At 36.9% G+C, this 25,153-nt stretch overlaps 2 protein-coding genes across 7 annotated transcripts in view; one reads left to right on the plus strand and one right to left on the minus strand.

The window, feature by feature from the left end:
• LOC121323089 (methyl-CpG-binding domain protein 5-like) overlaps positions 1–5,905 on the minus strand; it is a 52,992-nt gene extending 47,087 nt beyond the window's left edge. For all 4 annotated transcript variants that reach the window (XM_041263838.1, XM_041263839.1, XM_041263835.1 and 1 more), the window contains exon 1: positions 5,489–5,905. The gene's annotated coding sequence lies outside the window, so the exon portion shown is untranslated. The remainder of the gene's footprint in view (positions 1–5,488) is intronic.
• A 57-nt stretch (positions 5,906–5,962) lies between these two features.
• On the plus strand, positions 5,963–25,124 carry orc4 (origin recognition complex, subunit 4). 3 transcript variants are annotated; one of them, XM_041264623.1, is made up of 14 exons: positions 5,963–6,047; positions 7,020–7,097; positions 7,756–7,832; positions 11,699–11,789; positions 17,376–17,451; positions 17,704–17,789; positions 18,878–18,926; positions 19,877–20,028; positions 21,211–21,384; positions 21,522–21,608; positions 21,810–21,918; positions 22,011–22,106; positions 22,650–22,717; positions 23,392–25,124. In XM_041264623.1, exons 2-14 carry the CDS (start codon positions 7,041–7,043, stop codon positions 23,572–23,574), a joined length of 1,305 nt encoding a protein of 434 aa, XP_041120557.1. In that variant the 5' UTR covers positions 5,963–6,047; positions 7,020–7,040; the 3' UTR covers positions 23,575–25,124. The 3 variants fall into 3 exon arrangements, with proteins under 3 accessions (XP_041120557.1, XP_041120556.1, XP_041120555.1); XM_041264622.1 differs by lacking the exon at positions 5,963–6,047 and adding an exon at positions 6,072–6,138; XM_041264621.1 differs by lacking the exon at positions 5,963–6,047 and adding an exon at positions 6,141–6,162.
• The last annotated feature ends 29 nt before the right edge of the window (positions 25,125–25,153 follow it).

Consider the following 25,153-nt stretch of genomic DNA (forward strand, 5'->3'; position numbering starts at 1 on the left):
CTATTTGAACTGGCTACATTTTCAGTTTCACAATACTGTAATAGTTTGGCTGCATTAAATACAACCTGAAGCTGGAGGAGCAGAAACAGCAGAAACAGTAATACCTTCCCAGAGACAGAATTCAGCACTCACTTTGACTTGTTACTGACCAATAGTTCCTTGTTGCCTTAACTAAAAGCTCAAGAACTCACAGCACAGTAAAAGAAATGCATAAACACCATCAATTATTTTATACAATTAAAAAGTTTTATAGAACGGCTTACAGTAACTTTGAGCTTTACAGTACATAGGGCAATGTAAAAAAAACCCAAAAAAACACAACTTGCAAAAAAATAAATCACTTGCATAAAACTCAATAACAGGTACACTGTAGTCATGATTAACTTGACATTTGATCTTGTTACAGTACAGCAAAGTACAGTACATCTCTATGCCTGAATATGATTTATTGGGCTCAAAATACACTGCCTGGTTACTGAATTTTCACCAAGGGTAACTGGTAACACAGTGCAGGCTGATGTATGTCAGGCATCAGGTGACTGGTATGAAACCCAAAATGGGTGCCAAATTCCAGTCAGATTTGTTCCAAGATGGGAAATTTGAAGGACCCTGCAGTTTATATGAGGAATGAGAACAGGAGCGTCACTAAAAGGTGAATCAACAACAGAACGTGGCAGACTGATCAGCAATCTCACAAGTGCGTGTCTTGGACCTTTCTTCAGCAGAAAAATCACTATCAGCAAGAGAACCATGGTGCAGTTTTTGAAGACACTTGCAGAGTTGGACATTAGTGATATGGTCCTTTGAATCATGCTCTACTCTGTTTCAAAGTGAAATAATTATATACAGTCCCATATGCATTACGATAAGGGTGGTAAAAAAACAAAAACACATCTGAAACAAAATGCAAGACTTTAAAATTTGTGGCATGGCGATACCTGAAGAATTAGGCTGAGCCAGTCCCAGATGATTTTTGTGATAAGGCAATATTAGGGACTTGACTCTCGTGAATAGTACTACAGTGCTCCCTCGCTATAAGGCTCTCGATTACAAAGTGCCTTGGATATAACGCTCCTACAGCATGCCCCCCAATTCCCTATACTAGTGATTCATGCAATAGTTCTACAGTAAATACAGTACCGGTGTTGTTCAAATTGTAAACAACTTCTCAGGATAAGGTTATCTTTCCGAATGTATTTGCTTTTTTGCTGAAAGAGGAGCGGCATCTTTCTCTGGTAGACAAGACAATTCAGCCCTGCTCCGGCAGCTGAACCTGGGGAGAGCCCATTACCTCTTCCCCTCGCCTGACCCACTCTCGAATTAAACTTTCGAATTGAACTCTTGACCGCTGTTTAGCCAGGCTATTTATAATTTAAAAACTACTAACAAATGATCCATCAGTTGGAATGTTTATATTTTTTTTGAAAAAAAATATAATGATGATTACATGGTGCTTTATGCATGGTTAATTCACGGAAAGTTACATTTTTGCTTCACTATACGTGCATTATAGAGAGGGAATTATTTTATTTTGTATTTTAGTCAGATGTGTGTTGTTATGTGTCCCACGGCGCTCCCCACCCCCTCCCGTTTCTAATGCTCTTAGGGTATAATGCTCATATTGTGTGTCCCCCCAAGACCCGTGTTATAGCACTGTATATCAATTAACTACTGAACATGTTGGAACGAGATGGAATGCCATGCATTTCACAATATTAATGGCACAACCTTAAGGAACCATTCATATAGAAATTGGGGCAAAACCACCATGTACTTTGGCTCAACTGGCACTAAGCATCATTTGTAGGCAGTCCCAAGGAGGACAAACACTGGATGAACATAAAGTTCAAGCTAAACATCTCCCACATCTTTTTACTGTCCAAGTAGGTAGGGCAGTATAGAGGCATTCATTATAGAGAAAAACAGTAATGCCAGGTTGTAGGAGAAACAGAGAATACTCCGCAGTAAAATATTCAAGAACTAAAAGAACAAGAATCTCCGTTAAATACTACACATCCCATGCAACGGCTGCAAATACAAATTTCAAGCTGTCAGTATTATGAAAAAATAAATCTTCAAAATCTACAGTGCATAATCACAAGGGATCCAAGATAAAAGGGTTACATACTACCTGCACAAGCTCAAAAAATGGGTGCCGTTTGGGGTCTCTGTCCTATGCCTGCCATTATCCTGTTGTAAAGCAGCAACATCTAATGTAAAAAACTGCATGTATTCTGTATCTAGAAGGATGACTTCAGCAGATTATCTTGGAGTTCTATAAATGTGAGTGGTGGATGGAGATGAAGTAGTTGCTCTAAGATGGCCTGCTCTTGCTCTGTGATCTACAGATCCGGTCTGGGATTTCTGTCACAGCCTTTAAAGTAGGCATGCGTTATTGCAAGTGTCACTCTTTTTAAGCATTCCAATTTTCTCTCATCCAACAACAGTTGGGGCATTTAAGTATTTAGATATATTGGGGCACTTAATGTAGTCTAACAAGTTTTTTGTAATAAAAATACTGAATAAAAAAGCTCTTATAATATACCAAACATTACCAAAATTGAAACCTGTTGTACAAATGTCCACTTCAGAAGTTTCATCAAATTGGGCTTGGAGCAGTTAGGAAGCCAAACACATTAGGGCAGAACTCAAGCAAAGTAGGAGACCATGACTTTGATTATGATAATGTAGGCCTACTTTACAGAACACTTTGCAACCTTCTTAGGAAGTTGTTGCACAAATGAATTCAAAGAAATTACATACTGTATACAATGTCCATGTGCTGCTGTTTGTTACAGTATTTTATCTGCACCTACTGCAAAGCACTTTGGACATTTTAATACCTACAGTACACAAGCAAATAATGTAAAACACATCTAAATATCCTGCTGCTGAAGGATATTTAGAAATATTTACAAGGTGAGGATTTGAACTCTGATTGTAAAAGCATAAGGGACAATAGCAACTCTTTCCAGGGAGGAGTGCATCTTTAAATTGACAATGGCCTATCCCTACAGGATGCTGAAATATGTGCACATTCAAACAAGGATGATCAAGAAGACAAGTTCAGAATGTTACTGTGTAGCATTATGGTGACATCATAGTGCTACAGTAGTAAAGCCTGTCTTGAATTGTGGTTGATTATTTTCCTGATTTAAATTTAAAAAATTGAGATTTAACATCCATTACACAGCAATGCCTTCTCTTAGAAAAAAAAATGTTACAGTTTGGGATAAAAAGTTTGGTAATTAGGCAAAATATAACTAAAATAATGCAAAACAAAAATGTCAGTACTGTAGTACAGCAATTGACTCTCCTAATGTTCTAAATGGGTAATGTTGAAGTAACTGCCAGCCCACAAAAAGTGCCTGTTACTACAGCAGGTGACTAATTTTAAAAAGCGAGTTTCCTACTAGAATACATTTTAACCATTTCATTGACCGGCCACTAAAAACAAAATCAGACTAATAATTTATTATAAAACATTATCCTTTATTTTTTTCCTCTACAGTACCAATGTATGCCAACGAAACATACAAGTATAAGATTAAAAAGTTAACTTATTAGCCTCCAACAGATGGGAAAAACACAAATAGCACTTCAGTGATAAATCAACAACAGCACTACAGATATTCAGCTACAGTATCTCCTCTGACAGGTACGTGCAAAACACCCTTTCAATACAGAAGAAAAGTGGTGATGACTTTAGCCAGAATGTACAAAGATGTACAAATTGGGAAATGACAATAAACATCAACTGGACCCCAATTCATTCAAAAAATCACAATATGTAAACTTTTACAATCCAGCCAAATGTGTACAGATAAACATTAAAACACTGACACCATAATCTAAATGTTCATTAAAATCATATTAGGATCTCAACAACTCTATTCTCAATATGAACATTTTAAAACATGCATAGCTTACAGAACAAAATGATTGTTGGTTCCCATTGATAGCTTACTTACTGTTCTTTATCAGATGAGAAATCTATAAAATTAGGCCTGCTGTAGAAGTTCAGCATTTCCAGTCCAAGTTATGTCATAAAGATTGACTGATGTGTGTTCATAAAATAATTTGTACCTGGGTACCTGATTTTTTTTGTCAATCGCAGGGAAAAAAAAAAAAAAAAAATGGAGGTAATAAAATGTCATGCAATACATTCTTTGGTGCATTTAAAAAAAAATGTTTAATTTTTGTTTAAGATTTTGACTTTTTCGTAATTTATCCCTACAAGAGACCAGAAACAGTCCAACATGTTTCAGTTCACTGGCTTTCTGCTAAAAAAAGCTACAGAAAGACTTTAAATGTAATCCTGCCAAGTCACAATTAGCAGACAACTGTAAAAAGAGGTCGAAAAAAATAACTAGATTTGCATGCATGCTTATTTGAAATAATTTTAGCCCTCATCATTCACTTTGTAAGGCTGTACCAGTAACACATAACAGAAACGATAAAACCTTCCTAAATTTTTAAAGATACAAATAGTGTGACAAAGTTACAGAAAACTTCAATAAGATTGAGGTCTCAGTTTATAGTATGGGGGAACATGGCCATAACATGCATATTTCTGAGCAGCATTTTATTCTGTATACAGTCGATCTGAATATGCTCTATTAATATAATTGCACCCGCTATATTGTACATCCAAGATTTTTTATATATATATATATATATATATATATATATATATATATATATATATATATATATATATATACACACACACACACACACATACACATACATACAAACACACACACACACAAGTATTGTACGAATACACCCAGCTATTCAAATATCAGCTGCAAATTATGTACGTGACAATGCATAGCGGGCCCATTGCTTTAAAAATGTGTTAATAAATGTTGGATAAAAATAGCAAGCAATCCAGCAATGATATAATGCTGGTCATGTTGCTCGTTTTTACAAGTAATCCACTACCAGTTATTAACACACACAACCAACCGTGGTGGCACCAATGGTTCAGAAGTAGAAACCCAAACTGCGAAACAACAGTAGTGGTCACAGATCAGTCATAAATATGTACATAACACACCGTAAAAAAGGCTAATTAATTTTAATATTCCAATGGATAAACTTTTTAATCAGTCGACAGGCGTATTCGAAATCGTTTTCTGATGTTTGATCCGCCCATCGCAAAACACGGAAACATATTTAGAATAAAATCGTGCTAGCCTATATATTTTAACGGTTTATTTATTTTTTCTACTAATGATCATAAATAAACAGGGCCTTCGCCTGTCAACTTTACCAAAATAAACCACAACCACAGCTGTCAAAATCATGTAAAAGGGGCCTTTCGCATTCAATATACCCAAATATCTACCCAAACAAAACGTCAGACCCAAATACTAGTAGAACAGAAAAATAAAATTCATTACCAAGTAGTACCCAAGGCAAATAAACAGATCCTGAAAATCACTTTAAAATAAATGTTAAGTCTTAAAAAACGCACACCTACCAGTTGGATATTTTTCCATTGCATTAGAAAACAAGATCACGAAGGGGTGACCGAAAAATAACGAAGTTTTATTCTGTCTGTGAACTGAGGTCTCTTTCCTCAGAAATGTCTCCAGCCAGGGCCAAAGCAGAGACAGAGGGAGAGGGAGAGGAGAGGGCTGTGTATGCTAGCAAGAAGAAGCAGGAGACGAGAGAAAAGAGGGGCTTTCTGCATTTCTCCCTAATTTAAATGTCTAAGGCCCTTCGATCCCATTTTTCATGCCCCAATTTTGTTCCTGGAAGGTTAAGGTTTGAGATACGGCAGGTTTGAGCTGGTTAAAATGAGGTTCTGGCCCTTTAAAAATAAAAATAAAAAGCTTCCCCCATCAGCTGCTGCTTCTGGCTCTGTCTCTGGGCTTGTTGGGATAGAAAGATGGAGCTCCTCATCGCGCCTGCGCCGCAGTTAGCTGCCTGGCGTAGAAGGGGTGTCCCGGCATGCAAGGCGAGGGGGCAGGAAGCTAGGGGTAAGACTTCAGGAAGTCGCCGTAGACTGCCCAGAGGTTGAAGGACAGAGGTGAAAGGTGAGTCGGTGGATGCCTGTCTCTGGAATGGGAATGGGAATGGGAATGTAAAACTATGGGTGATTAGCAGAAAGTTTGGAACTGGAGCGTGGTAAATAGCGTTTTTCATGATCTAGTAGGTTCCTAAAATGCATTGTTTATACCATGCACTTACTGTACTTGTTCTCGTATCACGCATTCTATTGTCGGGATGTCTAATCGTAGGTTTGATGTCATTCCGCGAGTACTGCATATTGTTTTGTGTTATGGCATCTACTAGATTATAAAAAAGGGTTGTGTACGTAACTAGTGAAAAGCATCCGCTGTGTTTACTACCTTTTTTATGGTTCAGTCTTGAACAAAGAAGACTACGTGGCGACCTAATTCAAGCATTCAAAATTCTAAAAGGTATTGACAGTGTCGACCCAAGGGACTTTTTCAGCCTGAAAAAAGAAACAAGGACCAGGGGTCACAAATGGAGTTTAGAAAAAGGGGCATTCAGAACAGAAAATAGGAGACACTTTTTTACACAGAGAATTGTGAGGGTCTGGAATCAACTCCCCAGTAATGTTGTTGAAGCTGACACCCTGGGATCCTTCAAGAAGCTGCTTGATGAGATTTTGGGATCAATAAGCTACTAACAACCAAACGAGCAAGATGGGCCGAATGGCCTCCTCTCGTTTGTAAACTTTCTTATGTTCTTCTTATGTTCTTAATGACAGTTATTGGATTGGTCGGTAGTTTGGCATAAAACATTTATTACACAACCCCAGGTACTGTAGGAAATATCAGTTGAGGATACACGCGCACTCTGATACTGACAGCAACCAATACCTGATATACAGTGTGTGCAGTAGTCCAGAATGTGTGTGGAAAGCACTTGTTTACACTGTTGATTGGCACTTGTTATCTGGACAGCCCTTCTTGGCGTATTTTTAACTCACAAGTATTGAAACAAATATCTGAAGATATCTTTTCTCACCCTCACCCCAGGAACTGAGTGGGCTAAAAATCATGAGCAAAAGAAAGTCAAAAGAAATCTGCTTAACAAGTGGAGAGTGTATTTCACAGGTCTGTATATATCTTCTATGCAAAAATGATTTGTAGTGTTTAACTTGGTGCAAACAGGATTGGAACCACACTTACATGACTGTACTCCAAACAGTAGTGTTTTTACTAGGTAAGCCACTGGGGATGACATTTGATCTTGACCTCTGGCCTAATATGGCATATTGCAGTTTTTTAACCTTTACAGCTTTTCACATCACAAGAGATACCAAGAGCATTGGGGTACTGACTTGCAATTTTGATACACAGCTGTAATATAATGCATATGCTATCATGGCTCGTATAGGTGATGGCAAAGAAAGAGTTAAGGAAAAAAGCACTCAAAAATAAAGAAACACTGTTAAAATAGCAGCAACTATTAGGCTATTTATTAGACTTGAAATATATTTACAGAAAAAAATTCAATGACAAGATGCCAAACATGAGCTGCCCAGAATTGTTATTTTGCAATGCCTTACTCTTCTGCTTATAAATATTGCATTATTAATAAAAGCCTGTAGGACAGAGATGTGTGATTTTATTGTATGCATGTTTTATAAACTGTTGCAGCCTAAAGTTTTGTATTGGTTCCACATTTTTCTTCCAGAAACAAATAGCCTACAATTCAAGCTGTTTGCATCTGTTAACTTGCTTTAAAACTGTTTGTTTGTTTTTCTGCTAGGCTCAGAGAATATTACGGGAAAGATTTTGTCACCAGAAGATTCCTGGTAAACCATTTGGAGTTGAATCCCAGCACAAGTATGTGCCTTAATTAATATCAATGAAACTTACTTAAGCTTCCACCCAAGGTAAATTATTCAGAGGCTTCATTTAGACAGCTCGGAAAAATGCTGTTGAATTTGTTTAACCTACTTCTGCACAATTGTGAAAATACTATTGCCACTAGCACTTTTTTTTGGTGATCTAGACAGGGCAAAGCTAAATACAGCAGCCCTTTAACGCTGTATTTATCTTGCTAGTGATTTGAGGGGTGGCTTATTATTGACTCCCTTTATTAACATACAATGAACATAGATCTAGGACAGAAATTCATGTTTCCTTTTATAGGACTACAAGTGAAATTATTGAAATGAACTTTGTTTCATGATATGTGGTATTGGGATAAAGGTTTTTACCTGACCAAAACCACGACAAAACAACTCGTACTTCACCAAATACTTTAGCTCTTTTGAATTTTGTTTTACAATTGCATGGACATATTGGTTTACATTCATTTTAATAAATGCAACTGCAGTAGAAAACTGCTCGTCCAATTGTAATAGAACTTGGTTACATCTTATTTGACTGGATTATTGAGAGATATTTTACAACAATGATCAACTTTTTACAACAGTCTACTTTTTCACTCTGCTTCATGAACTCAAAATGTTGATAATATAAATCATTTATAGTATACATTTTATTTATCCAGTAAGGTGATGCAGGTTTTTTTAATGTAAAAAAAAAAAAAAAAAAAAAAAAAAAAGTAAAAATAAACAAATTAATGCTTAGTAGGTTATATATCTAATACTTTTAGTTTAACCAAACAGTTTCAGTACTGTGAAGGTAGGTTTATTAAAAACATTTTTGTGCTGTGTTATGTGGCATGCAGTGTTAGAATCAATTGTTGGACTCTTTTAAAGAAATTAGGCACAATTTCTCGATTAGTCAGTTAAGATATTAGCCGAAAAGCTGTGATTATGTGAATAATCTGATTAGACCAGTTGTTACCTGCATACTTTTTTTGAGCTATTTGATGAATTTGTGAGCATAAATGTTGTTGTTGTGAAGTTAATGCATTTAAGCATCTCTTATACAATAGGTTTGATAATGATAAGCAGTTTATTTGTTAATATGTTTACATGCACAACATCTTCAGAATACTTCAGTATTAGTTTTCTAAGTAAGTAGTGCAAATAAGATGTTTCCATTGATGTGGAATTTCATATTTCACTATTATTCCTTTGTTTAGATGCAGACATAAATCCAGAATACTACACACATCGGACATACTGAGTGCAGTGACAGATATATAAAGCAAGGCTGGTTTAACAGTATTTCGATGTTGTGTCCTGTTCAATTTTAAAAGTGAACACAACAGACCTACTCAGCATCATTGCAGGTTAATTCCTTCTAGTAAACTGATAACTGCTTCCTAACCATCTGCAGAAGTATCTGTAGTACAAAGCAAGGCAAACTTCAACCTAACACTATGGATACAGTGTTTTTACATAAGTTACAAGGGAGTTCACTCATTTTCACCATGAGTCTTTGTATGCAGAACATGCTGTATTTTGTACTGCAACATCAACCTGTCAGCTGATACTAAGGACACAGACCTGTTTCTGTTTTCTGTGCATATGTATTCAGAATAATAATAAGATATTAGCCTGCATGTAATGTATGCAGGATCTGAAATCAAAGCTATGGTTGATTCATATGACTACTTTGTCTTATAAAGTATCAAAGCTAAGCACCTCTCGGATTAGGATGGAAATCATGTCTGTTTGTATAAGGAAGTATACAATATTAGTTTGTTTGTTAAAATATGCTTGTGAGGTTATTTTGGGTTGGGGTAAGGCTGGGTTATTTAGTCTCAAGTGTTTCTTCCTTGCAAAAGGGCTCTTGAGTTTCAACTTTGTATTGCTGAACGGAGCCCGATTAGGAGTGGACCTTGTGGTGCAGACAGTGCACTTACAGCAGGCTAAGTTGAGTCAGCTTGAATTTATTTCAGTGCAGATGTGAAGAACCCTTATGATGAGTCACTTCAATCTCAGCTATGATTTTGTGAGCTGCCCTAAATAAAACCCCTACATAGAGCCCTGACTAAATCAATTCAAGCATTTCCAGTAGATATGCACTCATATTTTTGAGGAGAGCAATAAAGAATACGATTTACAATCCTCTACAGTTTGGGGAAAAACAATCAAAAACAAGTCTATTATAAATATAATTTTATATTCGTGTACAGTTTTTTATTTTTGTTTTGTTTAAGTTGCTAAATGGTAGGGTTGGACGATAATGGCAATTATTGTCTGTAAGTTATGATAATCGTGATTATCGGCTGAATAAATGTAATATTTAAAATTGTGTTTAGAAGAGAAATAACTAGACAGTATATGCACCAAGTTTTTACATTTCTGGTGGGTGTCCAGAACAAATGTGAGTAGGCTATAAAAATACACGTATTGTAATTTGTATATTAATACATTATGTAGTTTTCATATAAAATAATACATATGTTTTTGTTAATTAAACATTTATTTTAAATCAAGAATGTTTACTTTCATAAAAGAAAGTGACACCAAATGTATTAAAATAACAAAACAGAATTGCTAACGTTACCTGGAAGCATTTGTTTTCTTTTTTTGTGTGGCGAATCTGCCATTAAGAGAATCAAACTAGGTTTTAAAAAAATATATATATACTGTTAGGAACATATGGAGTTGCATGTGGCCGCTTTTAATAAAATAAACCGCCTGTCCTTCCATTAAAAGTTAACACTTCTGTTTATGCAACTACCCTTTTTTACAATAGCAACGCCATGGGTACAGATGTATTTACGAGGGTGCTCAGCACCCGCGATGCATAGGCTGCAGTATAGTACTCATGTCTTTACTGTAGTCTAAAGTAAAGAAGCAGATGAAGCAGCGTAGTCGCTTAGGCTGTAATACACGTGTGCCATATGGTTGTGATTTATTTTTTTATTTTTTGTACTTCTGAGAGGTCCATGCGGGTACATGGGAAGCCATCTTGAGACAGGGAATGCAATTTTTAAGTTTAAAAAAGTGGTCAAAATATAAAAAAAAAAAAAAAAAAAAAAAAAAAGGAAAACAATACACACACCTTACGTAAACAGTTGTGGCAACACATGGGAACATGTAACACAATTTATATACCCTTTAACTTCCCAGCGTACGTAGCCATGCTCACACACCATGTTTTACGCATCACACAGACAGCTCGGTGCCACTTACTGCTCAATGCAGAGCTGCTTCCTTCTTCACTGGGTCACAGACGATAATTATGATTCATTAATAATATTTCAACGCAATAAAATGATCACTGCAACAAAAGTATTTTGATTATCGATTATTGTTCCAACCCTACTAATTGCAAAAAGAGTATGAAAACACTATAAAACTCTGTTGTGCTTGTCACGTTGGATGGGTCTTGGAAGTGCAAGTATTTAGTTAAAATACATGCAAGCTATGTGCTTCTTTCAAAAACATTAATGCAGCACATCGTGAATGGAAGTGTAGGATAGGCAAGGTTTATGCATTTTTTCTATTAGTTAGGCCCTATAAGTTATAACCCCTTAAGGGAATTCTTCAAATTGTCACTTCTTGAATGGCGTGGCATAGATATTCGCATGGAAGATGACAGTAATGCTAATGTGCTAGATCCTTCACATGACAAAGCTATTCCGGGTACACCAGCTGTCATATTTGCCTTGCATTGTGTTACAGCGCGGCAGGTTGTTGGTGCCGCTTGTTGCAGAAGCGAAGCTGAGTTATGTTTCTCACTGTAGACTGGCTGCTGTGTTTCCTGGAATGCTTTTCTAAGTTGAATGGTGTAGGCTGGGCAGATCTAATTAATTTTTTTTATTTATTTTTTAATCACAGACATTTGCTAGAGCTACTGAAGCGGACAGCTGTACATGGAGAGAGTAACTCTGTCCTCATCGTGGGTCCCAGGGGTGCTGGAAAGACAATGGTACGAATCTCTGCAACCAGTTCTTCTGTGAATCCTTCGTACCCAAACCTGGTGTTTATCTTGTAGCCCAGTCTGCCTTGCTTACCTTACTTACTTTTTCCAAGTAGCTTGACTGTAAACAGCAGTATCCTTTGATTGAGGTTTAGTTCAGGTAGAGAGTGTTACAGCAGCTGCTACATTGTGTTCCTGACATTAAGACCTTCTGTTTCTCATTTGAAACTTGATGAGTGAATTGCTCCAAGCCTGTCAGGATTAAAGCAAAAGGACCATCTTATTCTAGTAGACAAATGATTCTACAGCTCTGTCAGTAACTAATCGCTGCTTTCCTGTGACTAGCTCTTTTCAGTTCTGAGTGCGTTCCTTTATGATTGAAAGTGCAGCTATGTTTTAGAAACAGAAGGTTAACAATTTTGTGTTCACTAATTGCTATAAAAACAATTCAAACAGACGTTTAGTATAATATGTACATGTACATGTAGAAAAATGTGAGGTCTACAGAGTGATGGTAATACATAGGTAAAATGTACTGGAATGACTTGATTTATATATTTCTGTAATGATATGTTGTAGATCTGTCCCTGAATTACTGATGTACATCCCTGGTCACCCCCAGTGATCAATTCTTATAGCCCACATTACAGAAACGCTGTTGCGTTCAGACTTGCTCAGGGACAGAGCCAAAGATAGAACATCAGGTGCCTTTATTAAACATAATAAATATCCATGTGTTAATTAAAAACAAAAAACATCTCATGAGATAATAGACATTTAAAACTAATGAAGAATAAATTATGATGTGAAATTCAGATAGTGTACTATAGACAGTATATAGAGGTACTCCCCTAAGTCTTGCATTTTGTTCAGTTGTTTCATGTATTTGTTCAGTGAGGCTAAAGTTAAGAACATAAGAACATAAGAAAGTTTACAAACGAGAGGAGGCCATTCGGCCCATCTTGCTCGTTTGGTTGTTAGTAGCTTATTGATCCCAAAATCTCATCAAGCAGCTTCTTGAAGGATCCCAGGGTGTCAGCTTCAACAACATTACTGGGGAGTTGATTCCAGACCCTCACAATTCTCTGTGTAAAAAAGTGTCTCCTATTTTCTGTTCTGAATGCCCCTTTTTCTAAACTCCATTTGTGACCCCTGGTCCTTGTTTCTTTTTTCAGGCTGAAAAAGTCCCTTGCGTCGACACTGTCAATACCTTTTAGAATTTTGAATGCTTGAATTAGGTCGCCACGTAGTCTTCTTTGTTCAAGACTGAACAGATTCAATTCTTTTAGCCTGTCTGCATATGACATGCCTTTTAAGCCCGGAATAATTCTGGTCGCTCTTCTTTGCACTCTTTCTAGAGCAGCAATATCTTTTTTATAGCGAGGTGACCAGAACTGCACACAATATTCAAGATGAGGTCTTACAAGTGCATTGTACAGTTTTAACATTACTTCCCTTGATTTAAATTCAACACTTTTCACAATGTATCCGAGTATCTTGTTAGCCTTTTTTATAGCTTCCCCACATTGCCTAGATGAAGACATTTCTGAGTCAACAAAAACTCCTAGGTCTTTTTCATAGATTCCTTCTCCAATTTCAATATCTCCCATATGATATTTATAATGTACATTTTTATTTCCTGCGTGCAGTACCTTACACTTTTCTCTATTAAATGTCATTTGCCATGTATCTGCCCAGTTCTGAATCTTGTCTAGATCATTTTGAATGACCTTTGCTGCTGCAACAGTGTTTGCCACTCCTCCTACTTTTGTGTCGTCTGCAAATTTAACAAGTTTGCTTACTATACCAGAATCTAAATCATTAATGTAGATTAGGAATAGCAGAGGACCTAATACTGATCCCTGTGGTACACCGCTGGTTACCACACTCCATTCTGAGGTTTTTCCTCTAATCAGTACTTTCTGTTTTCTACATGTTAACCACTCCCTAATCCATGTACATGTGTTTCCCTGAATCCCAACTGCGTTCAGTTTGAGAATTAATCTTTTGTGCGGGACTTTGTCAAAAGCTTTCTGGAAATCTAAATAAACCATGTCATATGCTTTGCAATTATCCATTATCGATGTTGCATCCTCAAAAAAATCAAGCAAGTTAGTTAGGCACGATCTCCCTTTCCTAAAACCATGTTGACTGTCTCCCAGTACCCTGTTACCATATAGGTAATTTTCCATTTTGGCTCTTATTGTATAAGTTGTATTTGTTCAGTCTCTTCTGTGCATTTTGTGCATTGGCCATTGGTTATGGTGTCTTAAATGAGCTTGTGCTGTTCAAATTAAGTCAAAATGCTCACAGTTGTATGTTCCTCTTGTGGACCAGACTAGTTTAGCTGAGCAGCATTCACTGCAGGGATAGTGCAACCACCCTGTTAGAATGACCAACAAAGAAATGCAGAGCTGACAGACAAAACCTCTGCTTTGACTTTCACAGAGCCTGTTCATGAACTCAATAGAATATGCATGCAATTGTCTGGAGCTGCAACTCAGTTGCTGGAGACTACCGCTTGAAGAATGCACAGGTTAAACTAATGAATCAAAGACATGCAGAACATTTCAAATTGTGGTTTTCAAGGAGCCACAACTGCAGTCTAGAGTGAATATGACCCTGAAGGTCTGTGTAATCTCAGCTGTGCTTTTCAGATTCATATACTCTTTTCACTGATGAAAATGTCCAGTTGTCCAACAAACAACTGTTGTACCAGCAACACTTAGTGAAGGCCAGTCTCTTATTTTAACACGTGGTCCTGTGTTATGGCTGAGTATGTGTGTACTCTATAACTGAATTGAAAGTCAAATAATTAGACATAATGCATTTTGTTGTGTGTACAGTGGCTTGCGAAAGTATTTCCCCCCTTGGCATTTTTCCTATTTTGTTGCCTTACAACAAAATTGATTTTTTGGGGGTTTGTATCATTTGATTTACACAACATGCCTACCACTTTGAAGATGCAAAATATTTTTTATTGTGAAACAAACAAGAAATAAGACAAAAAAACAGAAAACTTGAGCGTGCATAAGTATTCACCCCCCCAAAGTCAATACTTTGTAGAGCCACCTTTTGCAGCAATTACAGCTGCAAGTCTCTTGGGGTATATATCTATAAGCTTGGCACATCTAGCACTGGGATTTTTGCCCATTCTTCAAGGCAAAACTGCTCCAGCTCCTTCAAGTTGGATGGGTTCCACTGGTGTACAGCAATCTTTAAGTCATACCACAGATTCTCAATTGGATTGAGGTCTGGGCTTTGACTAGGCCATTCCAAGACATTTAAATGTTTCCCCTTAAACCGAGTGTTGCTTTAGCAGTATGCTTAGGGTCATTGTCCTGCTGGAAGGTGAACCTCCGTCCCAGTCTCAAATCTCTGGAAGACTGAAACACGTTTCCCTCAAGAATTTGCCTGTATTTAGCGCCATCCATCATTCCTTCAATTCTGACCAGTTTCCCAGTCCCTGCCGATGAAAAACATCCCCACAGCATGATGCTGCCACCACCATGCTTCACTGTGGGGATGGTGTTCACGGGGTGATGAGAGGTGTTGGGTTTGCGCCAGACATAGTGTTTTCCTTGATGGCCAAAAAGCTAAATTTTAGTCTCATCTGACCAGAGTACCTTCTTCCATATGTTTGGGGAGTCTCCCACATGCCTTTTGGCGAACACCAAACGTGTTTGCTTATTTTTTTCTTTAAGCAATGGCTTTTTTCTGATCACTCTTCCGTAAAGCCCAGCTCTGTGGAGTGTACGGCTTAAAGTGGTCCTATGGACAGATACTCCAATCTCCGCTGTGGAGCTTTGCAGCTCCTTTAGGGTTATCTTTGGTCTCTTTGTTGCCTCTCTGATTAATGCCCTCCTTGCCTGGTCCGCGAGTTTTGGTGGGCGGCCCTCTCTTGCCAGGTTTGTTGTGGTGCCATATTCTTTCCATTTTTTAATAATGGCTTTAATGGTGCTCTGTGGGATGTTCAAAGTTTCGGATATTTTTTTATAACCCAACCCTGGTCTGTACTTCTCCACAACTTTGTCCCTGACCTGTTTGGAGAGCTCCTTGGTCTTCATGGTGCCGCTTGCTTGGTGGTGCCCCTTGCTTAGTGGTGTTGCAGACTCTGGGGCCTTTCAGAACAGGTGCATATATACTGAGATCATGTGACAGATCACGTGACACTTAGATTGCACACGGGTGGACTTTATTTAACTAATTATGTGACTTCTGAAGGTAATTGGTTGCACCAGATCTTATTTAGAGGCTTAATAGCAAAGGGGGTGAATACTATACACGCACCACTTTTCCGTTATTTATTTTTTAGAATTTTTTTAAACAAGTTATTTTTTTCATTTCACTTCACCAATTTGGACTATTTTGTGTATGTCCATTACATGAAATCCAAATAAAAATCCATTTTAATTCCAGGTTGTAAGGCAATAAAATAGGAAAAATGCCAAGGGGGGTCAATACTTTCGCAAGCCACTGTAAGTACCGATTCAACTGCCATTAACTCCCTGCATTGGATACTTGGCCCATCTATATTAGAAAAGCACATGCATACCATGCTGAAAAGAGCATAAATAAAGAATGGTAGTCTTCTTTAACATGCAGCACTTTGCTCTATAACATTATAATAATCAATTGGAAGTGAAACACTCACAGTCTAATGGCTTCTAAAGATCTGGTGTTTGTCTCTGGTTCTCTTCTTGTAACACACATACTTCAAGACCCTATATTCTGCATCAGTCAGATGGTGTCTAATAATATAATGGCAAATTTCTCATACGTTCCTGCATATTTCAAATAGTAAGTCAAATAGTGCACATACCATTCCTGCTTAAACATTTTACTTACGTTAGTTTTCCTTCTTAAAATATAATTAAAATTAAACTGTTAACATGTATAGAAATACAATGTTGTAAATCATTACAGATTTGACAAAGTTAGCCATATCCAATACTTTAAGCGCAGTACATAAGCCAGTACCAGAGGACACGGTTGGAAATTAAGTGGAGCTAGACTTGGGACAGATAGACCACAGAGAATGGTGAGGGTATGCAATGGGTTACCTAGTCATGTTGTTGAGGCTGAATCACATGGATCCTTGACAAAGTTTTGAGATCAGTCGGCTACTTGGAACCAGAGAAGTATAAATGGGCAGAGTGGCCTCCTCGTTCATACTTTTTCTTTTTTCACCTCTTGTGACTCGCATCTGACACCTTGTGGTTTTGGAGCAGTGTAACAGCTGCACATGTATTTATTTTTTCTTATTTTAAAAAAAGTAGTTGTATTTTCACCCTTATGTGAATCAATACTTCCCCTGCCTTTGCCTCGATTCCACATTCACACAGAAGAATTCTGAAATTGAATTGAGGATTTTGTAAAGGTACTAGACCTATTCTCCAAAGTTAAAATCATGCAATTCAAAGTGTTTTAAGCTTATTTGAGTGTAATTAACACGACTTCAATCAGAAGTACTAAAGGAACATTGATTATTATATAGATTGTGTTAGTATGGTGAAGGAATGTAATATATTTCTACAGTAGTACCTCACTGCCTGTCTGTTCTTGTTTTTAAATGATGATCTGCTTTCTTTGCAGCTGCTGAACTGTGTCTTGAATGAGCTGCTGGAAGTGAAACATGTGCAGGAGAATGTTTTACAGGTTCAACTAAATGGCAAGTTTCTGAAAAAAAAAAGAAGAACCCTAAGAGTGCAAATCAAGCAATGCATTGGAGTCTCTTTGGTACATTTATGTTTGTAAAACCCCAGGATGGATTCTGATTAAATGAAGTAAATGACTGCAGTATTAAGATCTGCTACCATTTAGAGTAACTGAATAGACCATACAATAAACAAACCTATATCCTTTTTTTTATTTTTATTTTGTATTTGTTTAATGCATGTAGTGTTATTTTTTTCTGTTGTAGGTTTATTACAGACTGATGACAGAATTGCTCTTAAAGAAATTACTAGGCAACTGCATTTGGAGAATGTTGTTGGGGACAAAGTTTTTGTAAGTTGGTAGTATTCTGTAATGTGTGTGTGTGTGTGTGTGTGTGTGTGTGTGTATATTTTTCTATTTATCTCCGAACATGATGAATGTAGGTCAGCAGGAGCTTTGTGATAGTCAATGTTCTACCTTTGTTTGTCTCTATTGTTTACCATTGAAATAAGGTTACTTTTAGTGAAAGCCTTGTTATTCTATTAAATTATGTAAGTCATGTTCAGGTCCATCTGCTCTACCACACTATGCCTGTTATAAATACAGTATAAACAATATCCACCAAACCCTTCATATTGTACAGTGGTAACCGTTGGATAATTAAATCTGCTTAAATGTTTCCAGTGATTTAACATATACAGTATAACCTCAGAATTATGAACCTGTTGGGAATGGAGGTTGTTCTTAAGTCTGAAATGCCTGTAACTCTGTAAATTAGTTTTAGTAGTTTTAATAAATGTGTACACATGCTGTCTACATCCTGAATCTGAAGAATAATACAAGGATACAGCACAGTAATGCAATACTCATATTGCTATGGTTCTAAAGTCTTTAAAACAGTACTAGGAAAAGAAAAAGGCTAAAGTTATTAGTGTGAAACAAAAAAACAAAAATCTTTGCTTTGCTTAAAACTAAAATGTTCCTAATAAAATTGCCCATACTTGTGTTGGTACAGTAATCTTGCCTTCTCGGTGACCAGCATGGTGCGTATAGGAGTGCCTATCTGGTTACCTAAGTGGGGTGTTCGGTAGAGCAGTCAGTTCGTAAGTTTGGTGTTCGTAACTCTGGGGTTCTACTGTATGTGAATATGATATACATGTTACAAAGATACCTAGTAAATTTACACACAAGTGCGAGTATTGCATTAAGACCTAAACATTCAATATCCAAGCATGCCAGGCTCTTCTAAGTAGGTAGTACAGGTAGAACACTACTATACAAGAATGGTCTTGTTTATTTTGGCCTGTTCATTAAGGGTAATACTACTGCTGTTATCTGCAAGTGAGCAATGGGACGTTTTATGTATAGACAAATAATAAATATCCTAAATTCAATTGCACATTTATTTATTTATGTATGTATGTATTTATTTATTTCAGGGGAGCTTTGCAGAGAATCTTGCCTTTCTTCTTGAAGCTTTGAAAAAAGGTAGTCATTTATTTTCAGTGCTCTGTCTCTAATCCAAATCATTTGGGAGCAGACCCTGTTCAGATTAGTGATTAGTTTAAAGTATTGGTAGCAATCAGTACCATACTACAAATGCATGGTCTATACATGCAGTATGTGTATTCACCTGTATGGACATTCAGTTTCAACAGCTGCTGTCACCATTTCATTATCAATGGAGTGGTTCGGATTAATGGCCAGTTCAGCCTAATGGGGTCCACATTAGTGAGAGTCTACAGGTGCCAGTGTGACCTACAAATGCTGTTGTATTGCCACTAACTCTGATGGCTACATTACAATACATTACTTCAGAAAGGAGTTAACCATACCAGAGCTTTACTGAGACCTGAATAATCAGCTGAGATGTTGTGTTTGGGACCCAGCAGGACTGGATGGCTTCATGAGAAATCAGGATTTCCAGATTCTTATATTCGTAGTTGCAGTCGAGCTTCGCTCAGTTGGATTGCCCATTTGGCTCAGTGGCAGACATTTTTCTCTCGGCAGTAGCTGTAGGCTGTCCCCCTACAACACATCTTAATGTTTAGTTTCTGCTAATTTGTTCGTTGTACATGGCACTATGTGCAAGCAATTACATAACCAGGCCATATAGTTAAGTAGACAAACCTTTCAGCTAAAACCATCTGTACTATTAGCAGTGTTTCTTGTGGTTTTGTAACAGGCCAGAATCCCATTGCCTAGGGCTTCAAGCAGTTTTAGGTTTTTCTATGAGCTTAGTTGCAGTAAGCCTTTCTATGCCTAATTATCCTCACAGTTAAGCCCTAAATGTATTTGTTGTGCTTTGAGAGTATTATCTGATACCCTAAACCTGTATTGTTTGAAAATTGAAAACATGAAGGTGTGCTAATGTGTGCTCATGGCTACACGAGCATTGGGAAGCAGCTCATGTTTGTGTTTGTTTTGTATGTTGTTAGGTGATCGTAGCAGCAGCCGCCCGGTGCTCTTCATTCTGGATGAATTTGATCTATTTGCTCACCACAAGAACCAGACTCTTCTTTACAACCTGTTTGACGTCTCCCAGTCAGCCCAGACTCCTGTTGCTGTGATCGGACTCACCTGTCGACTTGTAATTGTTACCATTAGCGAGCCATTTATTATTTTCGTTGCAATTCCACAGATTTCAATGGTTGTGTTTATTATTCATAGGTTTGAATTGTACTCTGTTAAGACTCCCATCACGTAGCAGTTTGAGCTATTCACTGTGTGGTTTTGGAGCAGTTTTCACCCTTGTGTGAAGCAGATTTTACTATGAGATTATTAAAGGCAAGCCATAAGGAATAAAAAGTGGGTCCATGGCTCAAACTGCTACGCAATGGGGAGCTGATTTCCATTCTTCTTGATTGACAAATTGGCACAGGGGTTAATTAAACTTTTATTAGACAGTACAATGTAAATGCATATTCAAGCAAGTGCCTTAAATAGCTGGAGTATGGCCTGTCGTCAAACGTAGACTTGTGTGAATATTGTCTGAAACATCGGTTAGCTTATTTGACTGATATGAAGGACAAAAAGATTGTGTATGCCAGGGCTTCTCAAACTCGGTCCTGGGGACCTCCTGTGGCTGCTGGTTTTCATTCCAACTGAGCTCTCAATTACTTAACTAGACCCTTAATTGAACTGATAATTTGCTTAATTAGACATTTTTACTTGTTTTCAGCTCATTAACAGTTGCGGTTCAAGTTACTTATCTAATGTTATAGCTACCTTGAAATATGCAACTGTTCTATAGCTGAAAACAAATAAAAAGATCTAATTATCAGTTCAATTAAGGGTCTAGTTAAGCAATTGAGCGCTCGGTTGGAATGAAAACCAGCAGCCACAGGGGGTCCCCAGGACCGAGTTTGAGAAGCCCTGATGTACGCCCTGACAAAACGTTTCTTGATTTTGAGTCCACTAGAGGGAGCTAAGATGCTTGATGTTTTCACTAGCGAGAGTCGGAGTGAAAAATTTGACATCTTTGTGATGACCAACAGATACCATTTGTGTATCGTTCGTTCACCTGGAGAACAATGCACCATTATAATGATTACTGTAGCAGTTGAGAATGTCCATTTTTAGTGTTTGAGGGCAGCAAGCAGCAATCTTTTGACGAAAACAATACAACAATGTGGGTATTCGTTGTGTGCCTTTTGAATTGGGAATAGGCTGGTACTTTTAAAGCAGAAATACAAATAAGTTATCACAAAATGCAGGGAAAAAAATAAAATGTCATTTGAACTAACTCCATAACGATGTGTGCCCTCCTCAGGATGTCTTGGAGCTGTTGGAAAAGAGGGTGAAGTCCAGATTCTCCCACAGGCAGATCCATTTACTCAGTTCTTTTAGGTTCAAGCAGTATCTGGAGATTTTCAAGATGCAGTTAAGTTTACCCGATGACTTTACAGACAGGAGGTTTGCTGAAGAATGGAACCAAAACATTAAGGTGAGTTAACAATACCAGCTGCTTTCACAGAAATCATCTTGAAAAATCTCATTATTTTGTACGCTTAGTTTAAGAAAATGCTGATTTTTTTGGATTGAGAAACATTTCATAGCAATTTATTGTTTCTTTCCCTACAGTCTTTATGTGAAGACAGATCTGTGGAAGACATCTTGCAAAAACATTTTTGTTCCAGTAAAGATTTCAGATCACTGCATATGCTGCTGGTAAGATTATTAGAAATACTGTCAAACAGTATTTTATTCATAAAAATAATACTAACACAAAAAGGCTATCTTAACATAAAAGCATGTGTAGCCAATATTTTATCTATTGGTAAGACCTGGTTCTTTCTTTGTGGGGTAGATGCGTGTTAAGATCACTGAATTGATGCACAATCTATTTATTGGAGGAAATCTGTTTTCTAGATGCTTGCCCTGAGTCGAGTGACAGTATCTCACCCAGCCATCAAACCGACAGATTTGCTAGAAGCCAGCCGTCTCTGCACAATGGATTCTAAAGCCAACATTCTACATGGTAAATTACCTTGTTTGTAAAGAAAACAGAGAGACCTTGTATTGCTTTACCATTTTAAATGTACAGTATTTTTTAATTTTTTTTTGGTGCAGGTCTGTCTGTGTTGGAGCTCTGTCTGATTATAGCCATGAAGCACTTAAATGACATTTATGATGGGGAGCCCTTCAATTTTCAAATGGTCCATAATGGTAAGGAAATCATGCTGTTTAAAATTAGGGCATTTTAAATAACTGTACAGTCTTAAAGAAATAGTGACGTGAACAATCGTCTATATTGTGGCACTTGTTTCATTTTTTAAATTCAATAAAAATCTGACTGCATAAATCGTAGAGAAGAACATGGCATGCATTACCACAACCACATATATAATATGGAAAATGAGGAACTACTGGTGGATCTACTTCAGCTTATACAATATGTATAGTTGTCCAATTAAATCATGACGTCTTACAGACCTGCAGGGTCTCCAGCACTAGGGCCTGAATTGTTCTCTAATTACAGGGTGTTTAAGTCTGTTGTCAGCCCCCACTGTTCCTTGCTATTTATGCATATGTCAAATGGTGGGTGCAGCATTGTGAACATTTATGAATGATTTGTGAAGAACATGTTTTTCCATTCGGCCTTCTGATTCCTATAGTTCCAGACTTCTGAAACACCCCAAAACCATACACATCTGTCAGTATTGGTTCTCACCATTTATTCCTGAAATGAATGTATTTATTCCCTTACAGAATTCCAGAAATTCATTCAGAGAAAGTCACATTCAGTACATAATTTTGAAAAGCCTGTAGTCATTAAGGTAAGTTCTCTTCAAACCCAATTTAACTTGTTATATGGTTCAGGTATACTATCGAGAATATGTGTATTGCAGACTTTGTTTTAAATTAATCATTTCAGTATGACTTAAGGCCCAACCTTTTTTCCTGAACAACTTGAATATATACATGAGGTTAGTAAACTGTGTTATGCTGCCATCTGCTGGTATTTAGGTCACATGAGTTATTGGAGTTGACATTTTTTAACTATAGGATAATAGTATATACTATACACCAGGGGTCTCCAACCCTGGTCCTGGAGAGCCCCTATCCAGCAGGTTTTATAGGTGTCTTTCAGTGGCTAAAGATTTCAAACACTTGTTAATCTTAACTAATTAAGACAATAATAAAAAAAAAAAAAAAAATTCACAAATGTAACAAGGAAATTTGAAAAAAAGATATATTCTTTTTGATATACTAAGCTTACACTCCAAATATTTCTTATGTTCAAAACCAGCTGTTTACCTCACAAAATAATAACGGGGTGAACATGTTTTACATCCAAACTGTCAGCACTCAAGTGTCCTGGTCATTTCTCTTTTAAAAATACTTTCACTAGCGCAAAATATTCTACATCTGGCCTATTATATCTTGAATTGTAAGAAATACTGTGTTTAAAGAACAGTTGGGCTAAATATGTTTTCCTGTTGTCTGTTAGGCTTTTGAGCACTTACACCAGCTAGAACTAATAAAGCCAATGGAAGGACCCTCTGTAAGAACACAGAAAGAATATCAACTGGTAAAACTGCTGCTGGACAACAGTCAAATCATGGACGCCCTGCAGAAGTACCCACAATGCCCTACTGATGTCAAACAGTGGGCTGCTTCTGCTTTTGGATAAATGCAGCAAAAAGAATATATAGGAGTTGGGAGTGATAGCAAGTTCAGTGTTTTGATTAGTTTATTTAGTCCACTATCTTTGACATTATTTTGGCTTACTTTGCACATGTCGAGTTACTGTTTGGGTGTAGTAAAGATGGTGAGTCAGCAGAGATGTATATCTTTGTGCCTTAAGGGTTTCCTCAAACAATACATGCTCTTGCTATTGGTGTTATTGTGTACATTTGAACAAAGTCACTGTAATATCACAACATTGGAAACGGGTGCTGTTGTTTATTTCGTGCCATGTTCTGTGGTTGGATCTCTCCCAGCTCCTACTCCACACAACATTTCTCCTGTTGTGCCTTTTAAGTGAAATTTCAGTCAGTACTCTGTACACTCAGAAATCCACGAGATGTGCAAAGGTAGCTTTACCAGTAAACCCACAATCTGTTGCCAACTGTGTGCAGTGAACGTAGCTATAGGAGGAGTCAGGAACCAACTTCCAGGAAGTGCTTCATTACTACTCAGTGCTCTATTGTGCGCCATTATCTGCCTTTATTTTGCATTTCACATAAAAAAAAATTACATTCCAGTTCAAACATTTTATTGTTGAAGCTTTTTGTTATTTATTTTTTGTTATAAGTATGTCAATTTGAACCTAAACACACTGTTAGTTGGATAACTGAGTGTAATGGAAATAATACTCAAAGTTCAGGATTATAGCTTTAAAGGCTGTAACCATATTTGTACCATGTTGTAGTAGATTACAATTAATTGGATCTGCATAACAAATGCTAATTGGACTTTTTTTTTGGTTTATATCTTTTCATATGTAGAACCTGGCATAAATAAAAAAAATGTGTTTAGGACTGAACAAATCTAAAAAAAAATGTATAGCTCAATTTGTCATCTTGTGTTCATTGCCATAATTCTCTTGCAATCTCGCTATTAGCTGATAAGCACAATTAAGAGTGGCAGTAACGTATGCTTCTCTTGACAAGTCTTTCCAAATAGCTTTGTGATGATACATTTGTAAGTTTGCAATTGAAAGTGTTTTGTGTGTAATGATTAGTCACCAGTATCTCCGCAAGTGGTACTGAAATAAAATTGGTGAGCAAGATGTATAACAAATCCTGTATACAGTTAAATCTGTGGTAATATGGTAAGACTGCATTTGGTCATGCATTGCTTGATTATGCACTGTGTTTTGCTAGATCATATCTAAGGTTCTATAAAATGAAATCATTCTAAACAAAGGCAACATATATAAATATGATCATCCAGTGCAGGTGCAAGTTAGTCCTTGACAAATGAATAGTTTTTATGTAATTATACATGACACCAGGTGTTATGTTGGATTGAAGAATGCAAAAGGAACCAGATAAATATCACAATGAAAAACTGGTAATAAAGCAACATACACCCCTTTTAAAAACCTATGCATATGTTGTATTCTAGTTAAAAACATAAGTTCTGTAACAAAACCACTGTGCAGAAAATAAAAATGATGAGGATGACTTTATGATGTGGTGAGCTAGAATGGACACAATCACAAAATAAATAAAACTGCATTTATAAGGCACTTTAAAAAAAAAAAA

This window comes from Polyodon spathula, chromosome 11 (assembly GCF_017654505.1).
Source record: "Polyodon spathula isolate WHYD16114869_AA chromosome 11, ASM1765450v1, whole genome shotgun sequence".
In the NCBI taxonomy this organism is placed as follows: domain Eukaryota; kingdom Metazoa; phylum Chordata; class Actinopteri; order Acipenseriformes; family Polyodontidae; genus Polyodon; species Polyodon spathula.

What these genes read in the sequence shown, in the direction of transcription:
- orc4 (XM_041264623.1), top strand. Translation starts at nt 7,041, where the DNA reads ATGAGCAAAAGAAAGTCAAAAGAAATCTGCTTAACAAGTGGAGAGTGT. An exon ending in TTGTTGGGGACAAAGTTTTT is followed by an intron (nt 17,790 to 18,877) that starts GTAAGTTGGTAG and finishes TATTTATTTCAG; the next exon opens with GGGAGCTTTGCAGAGAATCT. An exon ending in TCGGACTCACCTGTCGACTT is followed by an intron (nt 20,029 to 21,210) that starts GTAATTGTTACC and finishes TGCCCTCCTCAG; the next exon opens with GATGTCTTGGAGCTGTTGGA.